At 40.6% G+C, this 18,733-nt stretch overlaps 1 protein-coding gene across 2 annotated transcripts in view; it reads right to left on the reverse strand.

The window, feature by feature from the left end:
• The window catches only part of B4GALNT3 (beta-1,4-N-acetyl-galactosaminyltransferase 3), a 144,161-nt gene that overhangs the window by 32,270 nt on the left and 93,158 nt on the right, over positions 1-18,733 (reverse strand). The window contains exons 2-3 of one of the 2 annotated variants that reach the window (XM_001373124.4): positions 4,178-4,275; positions 1,029-1,106 (exon numbers count right to left, since the gene is read on the reverse strand). In XM_001373124.4, coding sequence (XP_001373161.2) covers positions 1,029-1,106; positions 4,178-4,275 — 176 coding nt within the window. The remainder of the gene's footprint in view (positions 1-1,028; positions 1,107-4,177; positions 4,276-18,733) is intronic. The other variant, XM_007503794.3, reaches the window with a different exon arrangement.

Genomic DNA, 18,733 nt, shown 5'->3' on the forward strand with positions numbered 1-18,733 from the left:
ATAGAGCACTGGACCTGGAATCAGGAAGATTCATCTTTCTGAGTTCAAATATGGCCTCAGATACTTCCTAGCTGCATGACTCTGGGTGAGTCACTTAACCCTGTTTGCCTCAGTTTCCCCATCAGTAAAAATGAGCTAAAAAAGGAAATGGCAAACCACCCCAGTTATTTTTGCCCAAAAAAAAAAACTCCAAATGGGGTCATGAAGAGTTGGATGCAACTGAAAATGACTAAATGACAAATTCAACTACCCCACCAAAATATGTGTTGACAAGTTTTTATGACACTTGGTTTGTATGTTTATCTGTTTACAAGTTCACATACATAAGCTCACTGTGATTATGGGGTCTTTTCGGTGTGTCCAATATCTCCATGAAGAAAAACTTACAACTATTACCTTTTCATATGTCATAAAGGATAGGATTTGGGGAATTGTGAATCGGGAAGCAAAAACTTAAAACAATCTAAAGGATCTCAAGAATAATACTGCTGTGCTCCCTAGGAGTGGGGCAGGGCTGGTTGGAAATAGGGGACACCCCTACAAGGTATAAGTTGCCATTTAAAATGTACTTTGTGATCCTCAGCAAGACTTTTCCCACACTTTTACCTCTCAATTCTCTCTGTAAAATGGGGGTATATTATTTACTACTGACCTAATGCCTATCGGAGGAAAATTCAATGATAACCACTATCCTGAGAGATAAAAATTCCCAATATGAAGAACAACTTGTTCATTATAGTGTGGCATGGTGGAAAGAACACTTGGATTTGCCTTCAGAACTGAGTTCAAACTCTTGGCTACAGAGACCTTGTTTAATCTGGCACTTTAATCCTACAAGTGGCTGTGACTCCCCAAAGCCTTCTGGAAAATGAATTAAATCATTTCTAAGATCCCACTGAGCTCTCAGATCCCAAGTCTGTATGATGCAAATACACTTAGGAAACATTTTCCATTGCCCTCTGCCCTAAAATTATTTTTAAAAGAAAAGGAAACATAGGAAAGTTCAGGCGCCGCAATGAGAGTCCCACCTCTGAGATCCAGGGAACAGGCTTGTTCCATTGCAGATAGCTCTCTTTCCTGAGCCCCCCTCTGTCCGACTCTTGGACCTGGGCCACCAAGCAGCATCACAGCACAGAGCAAAACCAAAAGGAAAACGATGAGTTTGACAGAAATGAGGCAGAAAGAGATGCAGGGTGCAGAAAAAAGCAGAGCTTGGGAGAAGACTTGATGGTTAGAGCTATAAGCTTCAGGATCATGCTTTGCTGCAGCCAATAATCTGTTTATTTAAGTGCCCTAAGTTTTCAGAGCCCTGAATGAGACATTTTTGTGGAATGCAGAAGATGATGGAGTTCCTGGTCTCAGGGAATTCTCTATATTAAGACCCACAACAAAACTACTCCAATTACATCCTGGTTTGTAATTCTTTTATGCACTTACCATCTAGACTAGAGATTAACTAGAGATTCTCTTCACATTAACATTATATATTCAACATGAATGAATGAATGAATGAATGAATGAATTCCATTTACTCGATTACCATTCACATTCAGATGTCTCCATATGCATTAGTTTTGCACCATGGTGGACTAGAAAGGACACTGGCCTTGGAACCAGAACCCTTGGGTTAGATGTTGAGCTCTGCTACTTCTTATCCATGGGATGAGCTAGTCACTTAGGTTCACTAAGCCTTCCTTTCCTCATCTGTAGAATGGGATGAACAATATTTATAATCCCCTCCTCAAAGGGTCATTGGAAGCCAAGGGCTTGGTGAGTTGTGGAGTATACATTTGATCTGCTGTCCTTTGGGACTTCCTCAAACAATGAAATGTGGATCAATGGAATAGTAGCTAACATTTAATAATAATAATAACTAATAGTCCTATAGCACTACTTGCCAGGTACTGTACTTTGCCATTATTATCTCATTTGATCTTCCCAACGACCCAGGGAGACAGGTGCCATTTTAATCCCCATTTTGCAGATGAGAAAATGGAAGCAAAGAGGAATGAAGTGCCTTGCCCAGGATCACACAGTTAGGATGTATCTGAGGCTGGATCTTCCTGACACCACCTTGGAGCTCTAATCCACTGTGCTACAAGGAGCAGGAGGCTCAAAGGCAGAGGTTCTGGGTTTGAATCCTAGGTCTGCTACTCACTCTTTGACCTTGGCCAAGTCTCTTAACTTCTTTGGGTCTCAGGTCCCTCATCTGCAAATGAAGGGGATAATCTAGGATGTGGCGATCCTCTGAGTGTGTTTACCTTCTCCAATTAAGTAATGAGCTCTCTGAAGAGAAACTAAATATCTCCCCATCTCCTACATTTCCCTTCTTCCTCAATCTACAACTAGAGGATTCCAGAGTTGGAAGAGACTCAGAGGTATTTTAGTCCAACTCATAATTGAATGGGACTCTCCTCAGCTTCATTCATTCTCTGCTTGAAGACTTCCAGCAGACTTTAAAATGTGCCAGCTCCTCTGGAAGCCCATTCCACTTTTTGACAACTGTAATTGCCTAGATTTTTTTCCTTACGTTAAACTAAAATGCACTCCTCAATTAATCTTTCTCCCACAAAATGGCCTTCAGATACTTGAAGTATATTTTGCTAGGCACTGGCACAAAAAGAGAAATTCCTAAGATTTCCCCTTCTTACTACCAGTCGCACATGGCATGGCTTCTAAGCCAATTACCCCCTTGGTCACACACCTCTGTATACACCCTACTCTGTCAGTAAATATCCTTCCTATATCATGGAAAGGAGTTCATTGTTCTTTCTATTACATTGTTTTACTTTTCCTCCCCATACAATGAAAGAATTAGAGCTCAATAGGTCATCTAGACTAACCTCTTCATTTTTTAAAAATAAGGAAACTGAGTCCCAGAGAGATAAAGTTCTTCAAATCTAGCCTAGCCCAGGTCTCCCCAGATTCCTCCTCCACCTCTGCCCCAGCCGCCTTTTCATGCTGACAAGACTGAAGACCCTAATGGAAAGTTCTCCATGGGGCCTCTACTCAAGGAAGCATCCATGCCAGCCATGCTCCCTTCAAAGCTGATTCAGTTCATGATTCTCAAGATGATTTCTCCACTTTCCTTCCATGAAAGTATCATTCCTCACATCCAGATATGCGGTTTCCTTTTTATGTACTGTCTTTATGCACTGTGTCCCCCCCTCCCCCAATTGAATGTAAGCTCTTGGGGGGCATCTAGGTGGCTCAGTGGATTGAGAGTCTGACCTGGAGAAGGGAGGCCCTGGATTCAAATCTAGCCTCAGATACTTCCTAGCTGTGTGACCCTAGACAAGTCATTTAACTCCCATTGCCTATCCCTTACCACTTTTCTGCATTGGAGACAATACACAGTAATGATTCTAAGACTGAAGGTAAAGGTTTAAAAAGAATGTAAGTTCCTATAGGGCAAAGGTTTGTCTTTTATTTTATTTCATTTTTTTAGAATTAAATTTTCTTTTCTTTTCAAACAAAAATCAGCTTTTTCTCTCACCCAATTCCCTCCCCTATTTTAGAAAGCAAAAAAAAAATTACAAGAAACTATCTTTCTTTTTACTTATATTTATATTTCAAGCACTTAGCATAGTGCTTGGCTCATGGCAAATTCTTAATAAATTTTCTCTCTCTCTCTCTCCTCTTTACTTTATCTTCTCTCCTATTTCTCTCTTCTCTTTCTCCTTTTCTCTTCTCTTCATCTCTTCTCTCTCTCATTTCTTCTTCCTTTCTTTCTTCTCTTTCTTTTACTTCTCTCTAGTTTTCTCTCCTTTCCCTTTTCTCTCTTTTTACTCTCTCTTCCTTTTCTCCCTCACCCAAATTTAACCCAGATGTTATATGCAGGGGGGGGGGGGTAATAGCAGGAAGAGGTGAGATTCAAACCTAGGACTTCTGATTCCAAATCTGGTCCCCTTTCTACTGAAGGAAGCTAAAACAGACTAGGGAAAAATCTTCCCCAGCTCTTTTTAGGAATTTCAGAGTGAACAGGGGACAGGATTGACCAGGCTCCCCCAAGCAGTCTGGGAAATGTTTTCAGGGGCTGAGGCCAATGCTTGCTTTGTCCCTCTTTTACCAAAGGAAAGAGAAAAAGTATAAGTCTCCTCAAAGGTTGGGGAAACAACAAAGGGAAGAGTTATTACCCGTCTAAGTATAGGCGACCCAGGCTAACACTTGTATTTACCTTGAAGTCCTGTTTCTGGGGATGATAGAACTTTGGATGCACAGCAGAAATGTTTCTATTAGCCAGAGCCTTGGCAAGTTCCCTCCAACTGCTATATCCTGTAGAGCAGAAAGAGAAAAAAAGATCAATAGGATCTCAAAATTAAAATTAAAATTCTGCGAGATTCCTGGAAAACTACCTGAAGAAAAGATTTCTTCTCTATTACCTGCTCAGATTTCTTCATATGCTGAAAACAATTCATTATTCCCCCCTTTAATCCCACCCTTCTTTTTAACTTACTGTTTCTTTCAAAAACACCACCGTTCTTCCAATCACCCAAAGACTCATTTATTTAAAAACCCCTTACTTTCCACCAAAGAATCAATACTGGATATTTGTTCCAAAGGAGAAGAGTGGTAAGAGCTATGCAATGGGGGGGTTACATGACTTGTCCAGGATCACACAGGTAGGAACTATCTGAGGCCAGATTTGAACTCAGGACCTCTGGTCTCTAGAACTGGCTCTCAATCCAATGAGTCAATTAGCTGTCACCTAGCTGCCCCCCCAAACATAGAGTCACTATCATCTCTTCACTTTCACTCATTCTCTACAGCCAATGAAGTGCCAAGTCTTATCATTTCACCACTCACAAGGAAATCATTCTACTTTAAGTAGTTCCTGTACTACTGAAATAACATCTTAATTGGTCTCATTCAAATCTTTCCTCTTCTCTGATTCATCTTCTATAGTGCCAAATTGGTATCCCTAAATCACTCTCTTGCTCTAGACCAGTGGTGTCAAACGCAAATTAAAAATGAGGACTGCTAAGCCATTCATAAGGATTCCAGAAGGTTGCATGGTAACTTAGAAAACCACAAATAAACATAACCTGTGTTCTATTGTATCTTATTTTCCTTTTACATTTTTCATTTTTTAAATCCTTATCTTCCATTTTAGAATTTTATCAATACTAAGTATTGATTTTATGTGACAGAGAGAGACAGAGAGAGACAGAGAGAGAGAGAGAGAGAGAGAGAGAGAGAGAGAGAGAGAGAGAGAGAGAGAGAGAGAGAGAGAAGAGTAACACGAGCACCTTAAGTCATGAACAATTTGAGATACGAGCAGTCACGATCTGGATTTTTTGCTTTAAGTCATGAGTGGATATTTGAATCATGAGCTTCCACCACCCTCCATGAGATAGCCTGCTGAACGTTTGGTTTCACAAGTTACACAAGGCTGTCTCATTTACTTCTCTATTATCTGGCCATGCAAACATCTGTATTGAATTGCTTTTGCTTTCTTCTTTATTTTTGCCTTCATTATTATTTGGGGGGAGGCAAATTCCTTAACTTTTAACCATGGATCCTGACAACAGAGCAATTGAAGGAGTTACAGCAGCAGCAGCAGCATACAGAGGTTTTGCAGAAAATGACTGGGAAGGAGCCTGAGGTGGATTGAGGCAATCAGTACAAGCGAGATTAAAGAAATGTTGAGGATTTGGGGAAAAATTAAATAGTTTATTGAAAAGACACGCCCAGAAAAAGATGCAACAGATCATGAGTTGGAGCTGTGTGACAACTTGTTTCACCCACTATTGAAACATTCTTAAAGGGAAAAAGAAACAAATTTCCGTGGAAAGGTTTTTGTGAAACAGAAGAAACTGTGGCAAAACAGCCAAATTACAATGAAGAAAATGATGATAATTAAGTAAAGCTAAGTAGCAATTAAGTTTAGCAATAAAGTTACATATAAGTAATATGTAAGGTCAATTTTGTATTTAAATGTAGTATTATGTGTGTAGAAAGTAAGTTATGCCTATAAATATATTTATTTGTTATTTGTAAAGTACATTTTCATATTTAACAGCATATAAAACAAAAAATTCATGTGTTTTTTTGGGACCGGATCTATTAGATGTTCTTAAATTGTTATAGATGGGGGCAGCTAAGTAACTCAGTAGACTGAGAACCAGACCTAGAGAAAGGAGGTCCTGGGTTCAAATTTTATAGCCTTCAAGGATACATTGGTTTCTACTATTTCCTTGTATGATCTACATGAATCACTAAGTGTGGAACTAACTATTCCATATATGTTCAATACACGAGTAAGTCACAAGTATAGAACTTGAAATTGAAAATTGATTTTAATTCTATTTTTAAGAATTAATCAAGTTAGATTTAATATTTCCTTTCACGGTTCCTTCTCTTTGTAAACTTCATCCACCATCAATATACTGGAGAACATATTTATGTATTGTAATATATTTATAAAATTATAAAATTAAAATTATACTAAGAAGTATACATTTTTGGAAATGGCAAATGTGGGGATTTGTTTTACTAGACTATGTATGTATATACATTGAATTTCTTTTTTTTTTAATTTGCTCAATGGAGGGGTAGAGAAAGGGACAGATTAATTTACACACACACACACACACACACACACACACAAATTGGTTATAGAAAAAAAAAAGGTTAGCGCAGCAAGTCAGCACAGTGCCAAGCCCGGAAGATCTGGGTTCAAATTTGGTCTCAGACACCTCCTAGTTTGTGTGATCCTGGACAAGTCACTTAACCCCAATTGCCTAACCTTTGCCCCTCTGATCTTAGAATTGATATAGATAGATGTTAAAGGTTTTATATCAAAATCAAATTAAATTTTAAAAAAGAAAGGTGGTATCTGACTAATGTTGGAGAAAAATCTAGTAAAATGTTTTGCTACTGATGTAATGTGTTCCCATGAAGCTAAAGTTTCAGTCATCTCCATTGGCATAATCATTCTCTCATTGAAATTATTAAAAGTACACATGGTGGGGGCAGCTAGGTGGCTCAGTGAATGGAGTCAGGCCTAAAGAGGGGAAATCCTAGGTTCAAATCTATCCTCAGATATTTCCTGTCTATGTGACCCTGGGCAAGTCATTACCTCCCTCTTAACACTCTTCTGCCTTAGAACCAATACACAGTATTGATTCTTACATATAAGGTAAGGGCTGGGGGTCTTTCTGAGTACATGAAATTTTCTGTTTCTCATTCAATCCAACAAACATATTTGTTGAGCTGAAACTTCTTATCACCATATAAACAACTGGAGCTTTTCCATGTCCCACTCCTTCGGGGAGGTTCTCTCTTCCCTCTAATTTTTCAAAACTCTGAAGTAAAGTTTTTGATTGATGTCAAAATCTTATTTGTTTTTTCACTGTTGTTTCTGCTTTTATCACCTTAACTTTTTGAATTTTGCTTTTAGCTCCTGATTAGGGGAACCTAGAATTTCTATGCTTTTATTCTCCGACTCCTTTCTTCCAGTTTCTTTTTTGTTACCTTTAATTGGGCAATATGGTGCTCAGGTGCTTACATGTCTATTGATTGATTAGACTGCTGTTCTCTGGATAGGAAGCTCTTAAAAGGACCTCTCTTCCCCAAATGCAGAGTGGCACCTTGTCTATAACACAATCTTATTTCTAGAGTTACCTAAAACATTAAGAAATTAAATTACTCACTGAAGGTCATATTGGCAAAATATGGCAGATGTGGGTCTTGAACAAGTTCTTCCTCAGGGCAAAGCAAGTTCTCTACCCACTACGCCATGCTAGCTCTTGGGAATGGGTACTTCTGGTCTGTTGTGAAGCATTCATTGTGTCCTGCCCATTCTGCTGCCTTCTGAATCAAGGCACTCAAGACAGTTTCAAATAGGGTGAGCCTGCAACCTCATGATTCCTGTCTGTTTTTTAGAGTTAAAGGAGCAATTCTGAAGGCATGGCTATGATAATGGAGTAGCAAAAAACCCAGCAAGCTACTCCTCACAAACTCCTCAAACATCTAGAAAAGGCACCAAACTAAATGCTGATGGGGAAATGCAAGAAAAAAATCACAGCAAATCACATTTCCAGCCCAGGTTGGCATAAAAAAACCCATCGAGATTGGTAGATAGCTGAGAACAGGATCTAAGCAGGAGTATAACAAAATGCTTCAGTGGCCAGGCACTAAACGAGGCCTGAGGATTAAGACAGGCACTGTGACCTCAGGCAGGGCTCAGGAACTGGTGCTGACTGGAAGCTCTGATGCTCCCTCCCCAATTCTAGGTCACAAATCTAGGGCAGAATGAATAGTGTACCTGTACCCAGGAGTGAATTCTTGGGTAAAAAAATGATTGCAAGTCCTTAATCAGAGTACTAAGGAAGGCACAAGTTCACATGGCTAGGTGGCTTAGACCTAACAGAAGAGCAATGAGCACAACATACAGCCTGCAGAAGAATAACTAGGGCAGAAATCCCAGACCAAAAAGAATTCTAAAGTTCTGTCTCTTTGAACCAACAGAGCTTCACAGGTGGCTAATACAGTAGCTGAGTATAGCAGTGGTCAACTGAGGAGTAGACCAAAGGAGTCAATTCCCATAAGCCTGTTGCTCAGACTCAAACCCAGGTCAGGAACATGTGGTGCTTATTCCAGGGTTGCAGTGATCAGACTTACTCTGGATCAAACCATTTTGGAAGCAGTGAAAGTTTGCAGGTCCCCAGCCTGAGTTATCCCTAGAAGCAGCTGGAATAAAATAATATTAAATGCCCTAAGAAATCATCAGGAAGAAAAAGATAATAAAAAAGACGTGTACAAAAATATTCATAGCCGTGTTCTTTGTAGTGGTAAAAAAATGGAAAATGAAGGAGTGTCTCCTCATTTGGGGAATTAGCTGAACAAACCCTGGTATATGACAGTGATTGAATACTACTGTGCTGTAAGGAATGATAAACTGCTTAATTTCTATATGAACGACAAAGTTCGCCATTAACTGTGAATTTTAAAACTACTCCACCCTACTCAGACAGTACTTTAAAAAATTTGATTTAGCTATTTCCTGATTTGTAACAATGGAGATACTTGGTCTAACAGAATCAGGTCTTGGGAACTCTACATTGCTCCACCCTACTTAGTTTTAACGAGGTCAGGAATGTCTGCACCCATACTCAAGGATTAAGTATCTAAGAAGATGGCCTTCAATAGACATGTGCAGAAACAGCTGACAGACCCCTGGGCTGTCCTAAGTCAAGCTAAGCTAACATTGGTACAGATGAGATGCAGGAAACTGATGTAAAACTGTCTATATAGGGCATGTGAATTCCTCTCTTCGGCCTCTTTTCCTGGAGAGGTGGCTCTGGCTGGCAGAATGCTAGGTGTTCTGACATCTTGGCATGGTGGCAGCTATTTGTCTGGGTTTTGGCAGTGAGTTTGCCCTTGGGCTAATTCAGGTTCAGGCATCTTGGCTGAGTCCTCTTGGAGTTCAGGCTGATTCTTTCCTCCTTTATTCTCCAAAAACCTTACCTTCCTAGAGCCTCTAATCATCCCCCTGGCATTAGCCAGGTGGGAGAAATCCTACACCCTTTCCTTCTCCCTTCTTCTTAATTTCTTTCCACTATATTAATTAAATCACCTAAATTTCCAGCTGACTTGGGTATTGTTTTTATTTGGGATATCCATGGCGACCAAATAATTAATATAGTTTAGGCCACAATGCTAAAATTATCCTTTACATAACTGATGTGGAGTGAAATGAGCAGAACCAAGAAAACTTTGTACACAGAAACTAAAACATTGTGGGAAGATAAATGTAATCAACTTTGGTACTAACAGCAATGTAATGATCTAGGACAATCCCGAGGGATTTATGAGAAAGAATGCTCTCCACATCAAGAGAAAGAACTGTGGGAGTAGAAATGCATTAGAAAAACATATGATTTATCAGTTATTTATATGGGTATAGGATTTTTGGTTTTAAAAGATTACAAAAATAAATAGTAAGGTCATATATATCAAGTGATAACACATGTATAACCCAGTGAAATTGCTTATCAGCTCTGGAAGGGGAAAGAGAAGAGGGGAGGGAGAGAACATGAATCCTGTAACTATGGAAAAATATTTAAAAATAAATTAATTGGGGGGCAACTGTGTAGTGTAATAGATAATAATAAGGGACTATATTTGATTATTAATTGATAAGTAACAGATCAGGCAGTTATCTTCTTTCTTCTGCCTACCCTCCCTTCCTCCCATTTTCTCCCTCTTCCAGCCTCTCTCTTCTTTAGCCTCTTCAGCTTCCCCTCCACCCCTTTCTTCCTCTTCTTTCTAAATCATGCAGGGTGAGCTATGATGTTTCAAATGAGAATATTTTTTTCTCTTCTTTATCTTAAGCAAGGCATTTATTTGGGTAAGACAGGAAAAGATAGGGAATGAAGGTAAGAGGGTTGGGGATTTCCCTAATTCTACAGTAAGCCTTAGGTTGGAGGATATTGGGATAAGTTCAAGTGCCTCTGTTTCTAGATGACTTATCTTAGTTTTTAAGTTCTTTTCCCAATTGTCTTCAGCCTCTCTTAATTGTGTTTTGAATTGCATTTTGAGTTCTTCCAAAGCCTGTATCCAATTCACTGGGATTTCTGATTTTTCCTTTGCTGATCCCTCCCCCTCTGTTTCATTCGCTCTTTGCTCATTACCTGTGCAGAAGCTGTCTATTGTAATTTCTTTCTTCTTTTTATGTTGTTTGCACGAGTTTACCCCTTCTTTGCTCCCTGTATTTGTCTGTGCTCTTGCTCCTTTCATTTTTTTTGGTTTTGGGGTGTCAGTCTTCCCTCTTGGAGCTTTGTCAGATCTCTTGGTACAGTCTCTAGGGGAGGAATGTTAGCTTCCCTGTCCTCTGGAGGCTTTTGATCAGATTAAGTTCAACTGGGTTGGGCTATATGTGCTCTGAGGCCGAAGACTCCTGGAAGGCTGGGCCTCCCAGGCTCTCTCCAGTTCTCTCCAACTGCTTCTCTGCTGTCCACAAGGTTCCCCAGTGCCTTTGCCCACCTCCCTGAGCTCTGAGGAGTCCTGATAGGGTTAGGTTCAACTGGATTGGTCTGGATGTGCCCCAAGGCAATGGTGAGACTGGAGCCAAATGGAGGGACCCAGCCACAGCCCGGTCTCTCCCTGGCTTCCTCCCCACTGTCCACGCTGGACGCTCTGAGCCCGGTGCCCCGCTGCTCACAAGGTAGACCCTCCAAACCAGCACCTTTGCCCGCTCAGAGGTTCCCGCTGCCGCTGGGGGCTCAGCCCTCTGGGTTGGGGGGGAGGGGTCCTGGGACCTTCCCTCTGCCTTCTCCTTAGACCCAAGTATTCTTGGACTCTGGCTTTTGGAGGGGCGTACCTTTTGATTTGAGTCCAGAAGGAGGGTTCCCCGCCTCTGTCCTATTGTTCAGTTTGAATTTCGGTGCCCTAGGAGCATTCAGTTTGTAATTGGTAAGGAAGGGTTTTCTGAGGTCTGAACTTTTGCTGCTTGCTAAGCCGCCATCTTCTTGGGATAGAGTTCAAATTGAGAGGAATGATTGATAGGTTTGGCAGTTCAGTCACTATCATAAACAAAGCAAGTCAAAGAAATGTCTCTGGACTATTGTCCTTCCTTTTTCAATCTCCAAGATCAAGAGAACCATCTCTCCTTTCTGTCTTTCAAGGTTAAAAGACATAATCCTTCAGTTGGTCAGTTCCTTCTCTCAATTGCTTCTCCTGGTAACCTTCCAAATGGAACCTTCATTTGACTGACAGATCATCAGCCTCCACTTCTGCTTTTTGCATGCTTCCCAATTCCTCTCTTCCACAGTAGCTCAGTGGATTGAGAGTCAGGCCTAGAGACAGGAGGTCCTAGGTTCAAGTCTGGCCTCAGACACTTCTCAGCTGTGTTACCCGGGGCAAGTCATTTAACATCCACTGCCTGGCCCTTACCACTCTTCTGCCCTGGAACCAATACACAATATTGATTCCAAGATGGAAGGTAAGGGTTTAAAAAATTGATCAATCAATTAATTGATTGATTGATTAGGGAATTACTAAACAAATTGTGGAATATGATGGTGATGGAATACCACTGTGCTATAAGGAACAATGAACTGGAAGAACCTCCAGGAACTGATGCAGAGTGAAATGAACAGAACCAAGAGAACATTATACACAGAAACTGAAACATTGTGGAACAATCCATTGTAATGGACTTTGCTACTACAAGACAATTCCAAGAGACTTATGAGAAAGAATGCTTTCCACATGAAGATAAAGAATGGTGAGAGTAGAAACACAGAAGAAAAACAAATGACTTGTCATATTTATATGGATATATGATTGGGAGGTTTGGTTTTAAAAGATTGCCCTATTACAAAAATGAATAATATGGAAATAGGTATGAGTGATAACATTTGTAATACCACGTGGAAATACTTATTGGATCTGGGGAGGGGGGAAGAAAAGAGGGGAGAGAAAGAAAATGAATCATGTAAACACGGAAAAATAGTTTTAAATTAAAAATAAATATAAATAAACAAATATTAAAAAAAAAAACACATCAGGGGTACCAGCCTAAACATTATCTCCATATACAAGTAGAGACTGACCTCAACAGTCAAAAAGCAAGAGTAGGCTGAAAGAATGACCAAACCAAAAGAGAATCCCACCATAGAAAGCTATGATGGTGATAGGGACACTCAAGAAACAAATTTGAGAATAACTTCAAAATATCTACAAGCAAAACCTAAAAAATTAATTTTTTTTAAAAAGCACAGTTTAGACCCCAATCCAAGAATTAATGGAAGAAACAAAGCAATTTAAAAAAAGGAGTCTAAAATGTTTTTATAAATGAGAGTGCTAGAGGGAAAAATTGGAAAATATATAAGAAATATGGAAGAAAGAATTGGAAAGGGAATTAATAGGTTGGCACAAAAGGTACAAATCTTTGCCCAAGAAACAAAGTCCCCCAAAATTGGAATGGACCAGAGAGAAGCTAATGACTTCATGAGATAAGAAATAGTCAAAAAAAAAATCAAAAGTCTGAAAAAAATTAAAGAAAATTCAAGGTATCTCACGGACTCTGAAACAGTGTTATCATGCTGGTTGAAGCACACCACCAGGTCCTTTTGACCTAAGAGCATGAAGAGTTCTCTACACACACACACACACACACACACACACACACACACACACACACACACACACACACACGAGATTGGGCTTTGGATTCTGGTATTTCATCATATATTTCATGTGAACTAAAATGAATTTCCAAAGAAGTTGTGGGATGAGGCCTAGGAACTAAATAAAATGGAGTTAGTAAGTAAAATTTACATCTCTAACAGCTCTCCTTCTTTTCTCCACAAGGATAAGGTCAGACATAGGCTTTGACTACCAGATGTAGACATTTCAGATGGGGATCTAGGCTTGACAGTTTGATTCCCAGACATCAAGATCACCTCTGCACAGGTCACAGGTGATGGGTTTGCAGGTTCTTATACACAGACATTCCTTTCCTCGGGAGGGTTTATGTTGCTACCCATGTCTAGCTGGTTGGCTGGCTGGTAGAAACAGGTCTAACAAGCTCAGGCTAAGAGGGATGTTGATGGGGCTTGAGGCTCTAGGGTAAATTAAATAGGGTATTCTAGATAAGGAAGAAGATGGGCAAAAGAACGCTGAAAAACCTACACCCTAAATGGTGGGGTGACATCAGAGGGGAATCATTTTTCCCAGCCCAAACATTGAAAAGAAACACTGACCCACTCCCAGGTAAAAGAAAACAATAAAAGGCGCAGGGACCAGGTGATAGATTAACCAGGATGGGTGTGTGAGGGTGGGGTAGAAGAGTGGGGCTGGGAGTCCCTGCCTGACTTTTTGCCTTATGCAACTTTAAGGAAATTGTGGCACCTCCCTGAGCTTCTGCTGTCTCAGCTTTTTGAGGCTAAGAACCATTTGTCTCCCCCCTCAAAATGCAAAGATTTACCAATAAAAACACTGTGTGTTCTATCAGTTTGAGTTGCCATAGTTATCTCCCCTCTCTGTTTCTGTCTCTGATCTGTCTCTAGCGCACACTCTCACTCACACACACACACACACACACACACACACACACACACACACACACACACACACACCTTGTCCTGAAAAGCCTGACTTGATTGTAGGTGAGCTCTTTGAGTCCCATCATGCATAGATCCCACTAGAGATCACAGAGCTTACCCCAAGGTGGAAAGATGGTCTTTTAGGGGTGAAGCTTCCCTTACTGACAGCCTCACTCAGATACGTGGTTTGTTGTCTAGAGCCACTGGCACAAGTACTTTTAGAAGAATAGTTTACAGAATGGTTCTCTCATCAGAATCCTGTGAGGTGAGTAAGGCAAAGATTATGATGTCCATTTCATAGATAAGAAAAGGGAAGCTCTGGGAAGCCAAGAGACCCACATCATCTTTTCAGCTTCATAGCAGAGAAGGCAATTCAAATTCAGGACTTTGGAGGCTCCCTCTAAAGGAAGAACCCTAGTGTTAATTAAATACTGCTGGACCCATACTCACTTGGCTCAGGTAAACTAGGATTACTTCATCTACAGGTGCACTACTCAGTGCTGACAAACCAGTCTGCCAAGTCACAACCCTACAGCAAAGGAGGATAAGTGGCACAATGACCTGGACTCATATTTAAATAAAGGGGGAAAAAAGGAGGAGAGTACTCCCGGGATTGATTGCCCTTCTCCCAACACAGAGCTTGACTCTCCCCCTGGGGAACTTGGTTACTGTGGTTTTCAAAGTAGCCTGACAGCAGGGGTTCTACATTTGTCTCCTGCCCCTCCCTCTGTGGTTTCTGCATGATGCCAGAGGATAGATCACACTGCCAGAAGGATGGCCCCTCGAGACCCTGCTTCAGAGGGCAGGTGCTCGGGCAGAGCTCTTCACTCAAGATCATCCTTCTAACTTTCAAGAATAATCTTCCTCATGTACAGATATTTTTCTAAGCAATAGCTCAAGTCTTACATCATGGCTGGAGATGCCATCAACATTCTAAGTTCAATATGTCCAAATTGGAACTCTTATTTTTCCTCAAAACTCATCCGTTTACCAAATCCATACCCAGACCTTTTCTGATTCCCCAGGTATTAACTCTCACCTTCTGCCTCTTGAGGTACTTTGCATTATTTTGGCATAGACTGCATGGCAAATTTACTTACTGGTATACCTGTTAGTAGGATGATGCCCAAATTCTATACTTAGTCTATATTCTCTATAGTTTTCTATCATTTGTTCTTGCTTTCTTCCTTTCCCTCCATCTGCTAGAGATTTTCAATTTATAGTGTGTATCTGGTGGAAGGGTATCCTTATTTGCATCCTATCCCACCCAATTCCCCATCCCACCCCTCAGTAGATTGGATTAGATTAGATTAGCTCCTGGTGGGCAGACACTATCTGCTTGGTATTTTCTTTATATCCCCAGAGCTTTACAGTGTCTGACACATAGTAGGCAGCTCCTGGTGGGCAGACACTATCTATCTGCTTGGCATTTTCTTTGTATCCTCAGAACTTTTGCAGTGTCTGACACATAGTAGGCAGCTTCTTGTGGGCAGACACTATCTGCTTGGTATTTTCTTTGTATCCTCAGAACTTTTGCAGTTCTGACACATAGTAGCATTTAATGCTTGGTGATTAACTAATAAATATTCTTCAGAGCAAGAACTGCTTTCTTCTTTGTGGCTCTGGAGCCTATACAGAGTAGTCACAGTTGTTCAGTCATTCTAGTCTTATTCTAGACATGACCCCATTTGGGGGGTTTCTTGGCAAAGATATTGCAGTAGTTTGCCATTTCCTTCTCCAGCTCATTTTAGAGAGGTAAACTGAGGAAATTGAGGCAAACAGGGTTAAAAGACTTGCTCAAAGTCACACAGGTAGTAGGTGACTGAGACTGGACTGGAGCTCATGAAGATGAATCTTCCTGATTGAAAGCCCAGTGCTCTATCCATCGTACCTGCCTCGCTGCCCAAAGATTTATTCAGTTGAATCGATTTAACTACATCTGGTCAGCTCTGTCACTCTTCTGTTCAAAAATCTTCAGGAGCTACTATTGCCTAATGACTATAAAGTTCAAACCCTGCCTGGAATCCAAAGCCCTTTCTGATTTGGCACCATCCTGCCTTTACAAATTTGCTTCACATATTTCCTTCCGAGCACTCTGTGACCCAAACAAACTTAACAACTGGGTGACCCTGAAACAAATGCTGCATTTGCTTGTCTCCATCTCTTTGTTCAATCTATATTACTATAGCTGGGAGAACAGTGGATAGAGTGATGAGATTAGTCAGGAAGATCCAAGTTCAATTCTAACCTCAGACACTTAATAGCTAAATGACCTTGGGCAAATCTCTTAACCTGTCTCAGTTTCTTCAATTATAAAATAACAACACCAACTATGCAGGGCTGTTGTGCAGCTCCAATGAGATAATATTGACAAAAGCACTTAGCATGTGCCTGGTACATTGTAGGCACTACATAAATGCTTGTTTCTTTCCTCTTTCTTTAATTACCTATTAATCTCTACTTATTTTTTATTAATTTTAAATTTTATTTTAAAATTGTTTCCATGTTTACATGATTCATGTTGTCTCCCCATCCTTTTCTTCCTGCCTCCCAGAGTTGACAAGCAATTCTACTGGGTTATACATATATTATCACTCAACACCTATTTCCTTATTATTTACCTATAGATTTTAACCATTTAAAAATCCTTACTTTCTGTCTTGGAATCAGTCTTAAGTATTGGTTCGAAGGCAAAAGAGCACTAAAGGGCTAGGCAATGGGAGTGTGACTTGCCCAGAGTTACAAAGGTAGGAAATGTCTGAGGCAAGATTTGAGCCCAGGACCTTCTGTCTCCTGGCCTAGCTCTCTATCCACTAAGCCACCCTGCACCATCCCCTCTCCCCACCTATACTTTATGTGCCATCTCCTTTGGGAAGCCTTCCCTGATTCCTTCCCCTTCTTCAAGTTGATAATGGCCTTCTCCCCTAGACCTCATCCAATGTTTGTTTAGTAACTCTCTAATGGATTAATAACATAATATCGTGTTAACGGAAGTCTGTGTTGGGATCCTTCCCCTTGCTCCTTGCGGGCAAGCACCATACCTCACATATATACTAAATTTCACCTAGGAGAAAATAGGGGGTTCTGTAGAGAGTAGGCAATTAACTAAATTTTTTTTAATTAATTTAGTCAATTTAGAACATTATTCCTTGGTTACTAGAATCCCTTTCTCCCAACCTTCCCGCAGCTGATGCGCAATTCCACTGGGTATTACATGTGTCCTTGATCAAAACCTATTTCCATGTTGTTAGTGTTTGCATTAGGATGTTCATTTAGAGTCTACATCCCCAATCATATCCCCTCGACCCATGTATTCAAGCAGTTGTTTTTCTTCTGTGTTTCTACTCCCAGTTTTTCCTCTGAATGTGGATGTTTTTTCTCATAGATTCCTCCAAAATTAACTAAATTTTGGACTGAGGCAGACCAAGCAAATTCTCATCCTGCTGGGCCACTAAATAAAGGTTCCAGGTCATAAAACATGTCTGGTTTCTCCTTGGAATAAATCAGTTCAAAAAGTTTGCCATATAGATGTCTACTTGGCCTCTGGATATGTTTAACCTTTGGGGTATACATATATAACACAGTGTGTTAGGCAACCTGTGTTCCAGGTTCCACCAAGTGGTATGAGAAACAACTGTTAATGATGCTATGCTCTGACATGTTTTCATTAAAAATGTATTGACTCGGGAAGTTACCCAGCTACCCCTAGTCAACAAAAATTATACATAAGGCATTGTGCTAGATTTTGTGAGGAATACAACAAAGAATAAGAAACAGTACCTGCTCATATGAAATTTATAATCTAGAGATCTACCCTACTTGCAGTCACCCAGGATGATAACCTTGGCATTACCTTAAACTCTTTAACATGTCCTATTGCCAAATCGTGTCAATTCTGTCTCTGAGACGTCTCTCACAACTACCTCATCTCTCACCTAAGTCTCTTCCCCTTGGATGCTCCCACCACCCTGGCGCAAGCCCTGATCTCCAAAGACCTAGACCATTACAAGAACCTGTGGCTGATCTCCCTGACATCTTGTCATCCCATCCATTCTCCAACTCAGCTGTCAAAGTGATCTCCCTAAAGCTCAAAACTGACCATCCTCCCCCCTGCTCAACTCTCCCCTCACTCCCCATCCTCCCTAAGTAAAACTCCTGGGGCTCCCTATTTCCTCCAGGATAAATTAGAAAATCCTCCATTTATCATTTAAAGGCTTTTATACTTTTCTCCCCAACCATTCTAGTCTTTTTATACCTTGCAGCCCTCCCCTCCTACCTCCACCCCCGCCCCTGCCCACTGACATACACACAAGCATTCTGGTCCAGTGATGCAGATTTCCTTACTGTTTCTTGAATAAAATTTTCTATCTCCTGACTCAGGCCATTTTCTCTAGTTGCCTTCCATGCCTGCAACTCTGTCCCCCCTCATCTCCACTTCCTGACTTCCTTACCTCTTTCAAGTCAAAGCTAAAATTCCACCTTCTATAGGAAGTTCCCCCAATCTCCTCTTCCTTCTAGGGCCTGTAAAGGATAATTTTAGCGTTGTGACCTAAACTATATTAATTATTGGTCCCCATGGATATCCCAAATAAAAAAAATACCCAAGTCAGCTGGAAATTTATGGTGATTTAATTAACATAGTGGAAAGAAATTAAGAAGAAGGGTGAAGGAAAGGTGTA

Source organism: Monodelphis domestica, chromosome 5 (assembly GCF_027887165.1).
Source record: "Monodelphis domestica isolate mMonDom1 chromosome 5, mMonDom1.pri, whole genome shotgun sequence".
Taxonomy (NCBI): domain Eukaryota; kingdom Metazoa; phylum Chordata; class Mammalia; order Didelphimorphia; family Didelphidae; genus Monodelphis; species Monodelphis domestica.